Source organism: Rhinopithecus bieti, unplaced genomic scaffold, assembly GCF_001698545.2.
Source record: "Rhinopithecus bieti isolate Rb0 unplaced genomic scaffold, ASM169854v2 scaffold_20129, whole genome shotgun sequence".
Lineage (NCBI taxonomy): Eukaryota > Metazoa > Chordata > Mammalia > Primates > Cercopithecidae > Rhinopithecus > Rhinopithecus bieti.
Window position 1 is genome coordinate 28,290 of NW_016809657.1, and position 8,805 is coordinate 37,094.

General features: G+C 50.0%; 1 protein-coding gene across 1 annotated transcript in view; it reads left to right on the forward strand.

Annotated features, from left to right (window-relative positions):
- The first annotated feature begins 1,855 nt into the window (after window positions 1–1,855).
- LOC108540776 (tumor necrosis factor receptor superfamily member 10D-like) overlaps window positions 1,856–8,805 on the forward strand; it is a 34,994-nt gene continuing 28,044 nt past the window's right edge. Inside the window, 1 exon segment of the mRNA XM_017889958.1 lies at window positions 1,856–2,273. Within this exon segment, the coding sequence (XP_017745447.1) occupies window positions 2,124–2,273 (150 nt within the window). The 5' untranslated portion in view covers window positions 1,856–2,123.

Below are 8,805 nucleotides of genomic sequence, written 5' to 3' on the forward strand. Positions count from 1 at the left end.
AGGATGCACGCCCATGACATAGCCACAGGAGCTTTTCATGACATGGCCCAAGGTGGTCAGAGCACAGTTTGGTTTTATACTTTGTTTTTGTTGTTCCTGTTATTGTTGTTTTTGGAGACAGAGTCTCGCTCTTGTTGCTCTGTTCACCTAGGAACAACGGTTTACAAAGTAAGTAGCTCTTGGTCAGTCAGTAAAGAGCTGTGTATAGGGAAGTGTCCAAGTGACCCTAGAATCCAGCAGCTCCTCACCCAGTTCTAGAGTCAGTCTGAGGGGAACAGAGGCTCCCTGCTCATGAACGTCTCCTCTTTGCCTTCCTTAGGCACCAGGATCCCATATAAACCATTTCCATTTTGTAATAGAACTCTTCTGGGACTGCCCTCCCCGTTAACAGCTTTTCCAAGATCACTGAAGACATCACGAGTTTTTCAGGTTTCAAGATTATTTTATGTCCTTCAGTCACAGGGGGAGCTTCAGTTAGTGTTCCATCGCAAGCTAGTAAGAAGCTAGTAAGCCTCTCAAATGGAAACTTTATAGTCTAAAGGCCCAGTTCCCGGGAGGTGCTCACAGCCTTTTGCCATTAGCCCCAGTCAGTGTCCCACATAGGGCACAGAGAATGCGTTGTTACCTGCAGTCTGGTTTCTAGTCTACACAGTGTGGTCCACCCTCCAGGGCCAAGGGGCCTCAGGTGCTCTAAAGACTTTCCTGCAGGCTTTGGTGGCTCTGCATTAATGCTGTCAGTCTTCCTGAAGTCCCTGCCTTCTCACTCCCTGCCTGGATCTGCACCCAGCACACATTCTTGACCCCACAAACTCCTCAGTGCCACAGAGACCTGGCACACATTTCTGATCCTAACTCAGGGCCTGGGGCCTGGCAGGTGTTCAGGGTGCTCCATCGCTCAAATCCAAGCCTGTGGAGAGGATGACATTTCAATCTCAGGTTTCTCATGAGCCATAAAACCTTAGTTTCTATAATGCTATCCTCTTCTATCCACCATGTGAGGGGTCAGGAGCCGACTGACCCCAAGGGTCTAGGAGTCGTGCCATTGACCTGAGTGCCTAGGCTCACAAGCTGGCACCCTTCAATACCACACATTGGGTCTGTCCTCACAGCAGCAGTGTGCTTAACTCGATGGGGAGGTAAGTAGCCCAAGGTCAGACAGCTGGACCTGGGTAGACACTAGACTTGGGGACAGACGTTGGAAGCCACTCCCCTGATTCCCCTGTCTCCATAGGGCCTCAGTACTAGAGCCCTCAAGGTTGGTCAGGGAGTGTTTGTGCCTTGACCATGCAAAGGGTGCCAGGCTGTGGCTAGGGATGCCCCTGGCTTTCCTCTCCATCCTACTTACTCCTCAACCTCTGCACGTGCCCGTCGTGGCCTCTGCGTCCTTCATTCTGTCCACTCATGCGCTCACTGGGCCCCTCCTTGGTGCCAGGCACCCGCTGCTGAGGGGTACCAAGCCCCTGCCGGAGAAGCTTGGTGCTGGGTCACAGCAGCAAGGGGGCTGGAGGCAGTGGCATCAGAGCAGTGGTCAGTGAGGCCGCTGTTGGGGGAGGGAACGGGAGCAGAAGCTGAGTGGACTGAAGTCCTAAAGCCAGGAAGTAGTTCAGGGTTTAACAAGAGGAGAGACAGGCGTCCCGGGGAGGGAGCAGGCTCAGGACAGGCCTCCAGTGCCGCCTTTGAACCTCACTGCACCGACTTCAGCAGCGCAGTGGGAAGCGCCTCAGCTCCTGCCCCTTCTGCTTGCCACAGCCTGGACAGGACCCGGAATCAAACCACAGGCCCTAGGTCACCGCTGCTGGCAAGAACTAGTTCCTCTCCGTCCACACACCCACGCACACAACCTGGGCCCTCCCCGAGGTACTGGGGGAGGCCGTGTCCCTTTTCTGAGTGCCTGGAAGTGACTGCGGGAAGGGAGAACAAGTGACCACGCCTTTTTCCCGAGTATAAAAGCGGAGGCGCGCGCGCCAATTCTGGCAGTGTAACTGCGATTCTGGCTGTGTAGCTGCGGGAAACTTTCCACGCGCGCGAGCTACGGGGACGATTTCCGGACGATTTCTGATTGAGTTTGGCGCTTTTTACCCAAACTTCAGGGGGACGAAAAGCCTCCACCCACCTCCCTTCTCATGGGACTTTGCGGACAGAGCGCCCCGACCGCCTCGAGCGCTCGAGCAGGGCGCTATCCAGGAGCCAGGACGGCGTCGGGAACCACATCATGGCGACCGAAGCCCAAGACCCTTAGTTTCGTCCATGTCATCCTCCTGGTTCTGCTGTCGGTGAGTACCCGCCGCGGTCCCTGGCTGGGGAAGAGCGCACCTGGCGCCGGGAGTGGGCAGAGAGAGGGGGACACGGCGGGGACGCTGGTCCGGGTCGCCTGCAGCAGGGCATGCCGGGGCAGGACTAACCCGTCGTCGGAGTCGGGAAGATTGGGGTCCCCTGGCTGGGCAGGAGCGACCCGGCCGCGAGGGAGCAGAGCGCGCGCTCCCCCTGGCTGTCCCGTGAGGCGAGGACCGCACTGAGCTGTCCTGGAGTAAGTTCCAGAATCAACGGAGGGAGGGAGTCAAGATGGAAACTCTGGAATGAATCTCAGGAAGCCACAGCGCGGTTGCCTCTTTCGTTAGTTAGTTAGTTAGTTAGTTAGTTAGTTAGTTAGTTAGTTTGTTTGTTTTTTGTTTGTTTGTTTGTTAATAACATTAACCCAGGCCAGGCGCAGTGGCTCACGCCTGGAATCCCAGCACGCTGGGAGACCGAGGTGGGCAGATCACCTGAGGTCAGGAGTTGGAGACCCGCCTGGCTAACATGGTGAAACCCCTCTTTACTAAAATACAAAATTAGCCGGACGTGGTGGCAGCAGCTTGTAATCCCAGCTACTCAGGAGGCTGAGGCAGGAGAATCGCATGAACCCGGGAAGTGACAGGCAGGAGAATCGCTTGAACCCGGGAAGCGAAGGTTGCAGTGAGCCGAGATCGCGCCATCGCACTCCAGCATGGGGGACAAAAGAGAGACTCCGTCACACACACATACACACACACACTCACTCACACAAATTAGCCGGGAGGACAAGAGCGAGACTCCATCTCTTTCACACACACACACACACAAACACACTCTCACACAAAATAGCCAGGAGGACAAAAGCGAGACTCCATCTTTCACACACACACACTCTCACACAAATTAGCCGGGAGGACAAGAGCGAGACTCCATCACACACACACACGCACACACACACTAGCCGGGCATGGCGGCGTGTGCCTGTCGTTCCAGCTACTCAGGAGGCTTAGGCAGGAGAATTGCTTGAACCCGGGAGGCAGAGGTTGCAGTGAGCCGAGATTGCACCAATGCACTCCAGCCTGGGCGACAGAACAAGACTCTGTCCAAAAAAAAAAAAAAAAAAAAAAAAAAAAAAGGGTAACTGTTTTCATTGTTAAACGTGTTTCTTGGAGATCGGTTTAACAAACAGCAAGTGAAAAAGCTTTCCAATGCTTTTTTTGCAACTTTCACTTCCTCTGCCCTGAGAGTGTCAGGAAGCGGTTAACCAAGGTGCTTGCAGTCAGTGTCTTCCACTGTCACCCGTGTGTCCCCTCTGCATCCCACGGCAGGACGGCAGGCTGGCCCCTTTCTTCAGCATGAAAGGTGTAAAGTTCTCGTTGTGAGTTGGCTTTGGAAACTGAGATTGGTGGTGGGGTGCGCAATAAGGACATATTATAAATATGCAGACTTCCAGGACTTTCTCAGAGTGATTAACGTTTCTCCCAAGAGAGCTAAGGCTCCTTCTATAATACCAAAAAAGAGGGAGGACAAAACAAGGTTATAGGAACCATGAGAGTTTGCATGTTTTCTTTCAACAAATTCATACTACATTCAAAAGCGGTAACATTTTCACCTCCAAAAATAACACAGCCGACTTCTACAATAGTTTATAGTGAGTGGACCTACCTGAGGCAGCTAGAAGAATGGCTGTGTCAGGACAGTGGCCCTGAAGAGAGAATGTGTGGATGACCAGTGTAGACAAGGCAAGCAACATGAATTTCACAGTTGGGAATGTGAACTCTATACATCCCAAAGGAGGCTTTGATCCCTCCATCAGTCTTGCCTTATTAAATACATTTCAATGCACAATCGCTTTTTAAAATTTTGAAGCTAACACAGATCACATTAGATGTTTTATGGCAGTACATTCAGATTGATCTTCCTTTAAACAAGGGTATTGTATTTTACTGCATGGGTAAGCCACAGGTTAATTCACTGTTGCTGCCTAGGGGAAGTTGGTTAGATCCCATCCTGACTTTGCCTTTGCTAATTCCAACAGCATTATACTAAATACCCTTGTATGTATCATGTGTCCACATATCCATGTGCACCAGCTTATTGGACAATTCCTTACAAGTTGAATTCTACTTATCCTTATGCGGGATAAATCACTTCAGAAGTTTCTTCAAATGTTCACAAATTTTCCTCCAAAAAACCGTTGAACCCAGCTTACGGTCACACCTAGTCCACAAATGTGCCTGTGCCCCTACACCCTTGCTACACTTAGCTTTCATTCATTGCTAGTCTAGGAAGTAAAACGTGATTCATCACATTGTTACACATTTTCACTCCTTCATAGTATTAGGAATTTTCAAGGATACAGGAGTTTTTGGTACTGGGAGTAGATGATCGGGGGATCCAGATGAGACAGCAGGGGAGGGCGGCAGGGAAGACCAAATTCCCAGCTGTGCACTTGGAAAACCGTGGTCAGCTGGGGCCAGTCCCTGCCACCTGCCATGCCTCTGACTGGAGATAAGGTCTCCATCCTCAGGCTGTCAGGAGGACATCAGATGAGCCTGGAGCTGAGCTCAGTTCCTGACCTGAGGTCCTGGCTCTGTTAATGTTGGACTGGTCCAATCTCTGTGTCAGGTCCTTCACGCCATCCCTCTCTTCATCAAAGGAGGAAGTGACAAATTCCATCAGCTCAGAATCTCAGACTCTGAGGCTCTCAAGGACTCCTGAGATTGGAGACTGGGATCACCTGGGCCCTGCTGTGCTTCCCCTCCAGTTCTGTGACACTGGTGAGGCCCCAGCTCCTGCCAGTAAAGTGAAGAGGAGATAAAGATCTTCAACAGCCCTGTGTAAACCTCAGAGGGCTGTGTTACCAGGTGTAGGAGGACAGATCACATTCTCAGGGCTGGTGTCAGTCACTGTGGTCAGTCATTTTGGGACTCTGGATCCCCCAGGGCATATGCCCTCCACCCCAGCAAGGCTTGCCACCTGCTCCTACCTGCAACCTCAGTACCGGCTCCCCTGAGCTTAAGGCAGAACATTTTAAGACGGAGTGGAGCCACCATGCGGAGGGGCCATCGAGGAACAGAGGAGCCAGAGTTCAAGTGAGGACAGTGATGGCACGCAGGCCACAGCCTGGTTTACTGCCACGCTCCAGTTGTCCTCTGGTGGGATGCCCGGCTGGTTGGAGTTCGAAGAGTGAGCAGAAGGCTCCTACCCATGGTGGCTGCAGAGGGCTGCTCATGAGCCCCTACTGAGAGGCCACGGTCCTGGTTCCGGTCCTCTGTCCTGTATCCGGGATGGCAGGGCAGCGAGGCTCTAACTCCAGGTTAGGGACGGGGGCAAGTGGAGACAGGCCCCATGCCCTCAGCCTGTGCTGTTGGTAGCTGGTGCCTGCTCCCAGCCAGCAACTGCCACATCTTCAGGTAGTGGATTTTCCTAACAACACGGGAGATGAGGGTGGATCGTTTTCCCTGTCTTACCAAGTGGCAAATGAGTTCAGGAGCAATGTCTCCAGCATTTTGGCCCTCACCTTCTGTAAATAGCAGCCATTTTGGCCCTCGCAGAGCTAGAGTTCTCTAGCAGCTGCTTCTCTGATCTCTGTCCGCCACTGGCTTCTGGGATTGGGTCCTCAGCAGAGTCCACACGGCTCTTTGGGGTCCCCTCTCTGTGCCACAGCCTGGAGCCTGTCCTTAGGCGGTGAGCCAAGGCCGCCACTGCGTTCACCTCATGGGCTTGGGGGGAAAGTGATTCACCCAGGAAATAGACAGTGAGCCCTTTATTGTCTTTGGAGTCTGCTGGAGCCAGGGAGGACCGACGAACCCCATGTGAATCCTGCTCCCTGGAGCCCACGGTGTGGTGGGTGAGGTGACACCAGGAATCATACAACTAATAGGAGGTAGCATGAGGGAGGCATGAGATCTCACCACCTTTGCCTCCCCCTCCTCGAGAGAGGCTGTGTTGGAGGGAGGCCGTGCTGGTGCAAGGCCATAGGATATGATATTTTTGGCCTGGAGGATGATGTCTGGTTACTGTCACCATTGAGAATCATGGAGGGAAGCTAAACTCCCCTTGACAGGATTTTTATTTTGGCTGAGTCTGAGAATTAAGTTGACATAAGACAGGCACACAGGAGAAAAGCACATACTACTTTCTTTCTGAGATGCAGTCTTGCTCTGTTGCCCATGCTGGAGTGCAGTGGTGCAATCTCAGATCACTGCAACCTCTGCCTCCCAGATTCAAGCCATTCTCCTGCTTCAGCCTCCTGAGTAGCTGGGATTACAGGTGCCCTCCCTCACGCCCAGGTAATTTTTGTATTTTAGCAGAAATGCGGTTTTACTGTGTTGGCCAGGCTGGTCTCGAACTCGAGCTCAGGTGATGCGCCTGCCTTGGCCTCTCAAAACGCTGGGATTACAGGCATGAGCCACCACGCCCGGCCAACACACACATTTATTTAATGCAAGTTTTACCTGGCACAGAAGAAGGGCCAGGGTGGTGGGCAGGTGCGATGGCTCACATCTGTAGTCCTGCCAAGGTGGGGATCACTTGAGCCCAGGAGTTCAAGACCAGCCCAGGAAACATAGCAAAATGCTGTCTCAAAAACAAAAACCAAAATAAAACAAAAACCAAAAAACCACACACACACAGAAAATCATGTCGTGTGAAGGAACTCAAGCAGAATGCATACCATTTGATTCCTCATCTTATTACAATGCAACCAATGTATTGTGACAAAAACCAGAAGTGTTGTTGGTGACATAGGAGCAAAGCGGAAGAGAGGATTACATTGAAAAATGAAGAAACACTGCAGGACGGTAGACATGTCATCTTATTGTGGCGGTAGTTCCACAGTGTATACATACATCTCAATCTACCAAAATACATGCTTCAAAAATGTACACTTTGTTTCATATCCATTATACCTCAATAAATCTATTTTTAAAAAACCTTCAATAGAATATGAACACTTGAGTGTATACTGTATTCCCTATAGCACTTGCACATAGATCATGGAAATATGTTGCATGAAAAAAGTCAGTACCCAATTAAAATGGAATTCTGAAAGGTAATTAACATTAAAATGTGCAGGGGAAAAAGGAGTAAAAACATTAGACTAGACAATCATAGTTTAAGTGGTAAACTTATAGGTCTATTTTGATATCAATTATTGCACTAACTGTAAATCCACTGGGTACTACAGTTCAAAGGTAGAAAGGGTTTGAAGGGCTGAAAAAAATAAGACTCAGCTATAACTTGTCTATACGAGCTGGGACTTAAAAGGAAGACACAGCTGCTGTCTGTTGAAAGCAAATAGATGGAAAAAGATACACCATGCAGAGTGTGAGGCCAAGAAAACTGCCGTGGCTATCTCAGTATCAGAGGAAGGTGATTTTGTTAGCGGTGGACGAGATCCGAGTTACCCTACGTTGAAGGCAGCGAATCCGTACCAGTCCACAGCACCTTCAACTCTTCGCCTCCTGAGAAGAAAGAATTGGACTGAGGGACATAAGGCAGAAGGAGAGACGGAGGCAAGTTTCAGAGCAGGAGTGGAAATTCATTAAAAAGCTTTAGAACAGGAAGGAAAAGAAGAAATGGAAAGAAAAGAAGGAAAGTACAACTTGGAAGATGGCCGAGCAGGTGACTTGAGAAACTAAGTGCACAGCCGGCCAGCCTGAGTCAGGGTTTTATAGGTTGGCATGCTTGCAGAATCTTGTCTTACTTCTCCCCATTCCTGAAATCTCATTGGGAAGCTGCTGATCAGTTTCAGGTGTTTTCTATGTATTAGGAGACTGCCTTTTACTGGCATCGGCTTTAACCAGTCATTACTTTAGAGATACAGTTATCAACCACCTGATGGTCGCCCAACACTGCTGGTGTCAGAAGCGGGGAGCCCTCTCCTGCCCTGCTCATACCTGACTAGCTACCTACTGTAACAATTTTAGGACACAGAATATTATGGGAGATCAAAAGGGACCTTTGTAGTTAAAAAGGTTAATTCTTCAAGGAGTGTAATAATAATCACAAATTGTATATGCCTAGTAATACAGCTTCAAAACACATGACACAAAAACAGAATTAAAAAGAGATTAAATCAGCTGTTTCTCTGCACTTGGTAGCACGATCAGATGAAAATGCCGGTAAAGTGGCAAGCGACCTGCACACTGTGAACCACCTTGATTTAACTGACATTTAAAGAGCAGGATGGAACATCCACCGAACACTCATTCCTTTCTATGCTCATGATACTTTCACCAAGATAGACCGGGTTCTGGGCTATTGTTATGCCCAGACCGTTTATTCCCCGAAGAAGACCACCAGAGTCCAGAGTCAAAGCCAAGCGGCAAGGATCTTTAATGTAAGTTCGAACTTGGTCCCTCCGTTCTACAACATACAAGAGGGCCTGAAACAATGCCCGCGCTTGCTTTTTATAGCTTGAGGTAAACAGGACTTGTCAGGTTACAGAGGAACAAGGCATTACAATTGGTTTACATTTTAAATTATGCTTTTAGCAGCTTTCTTATTGGTTCCTGCGCTTTTACAAAC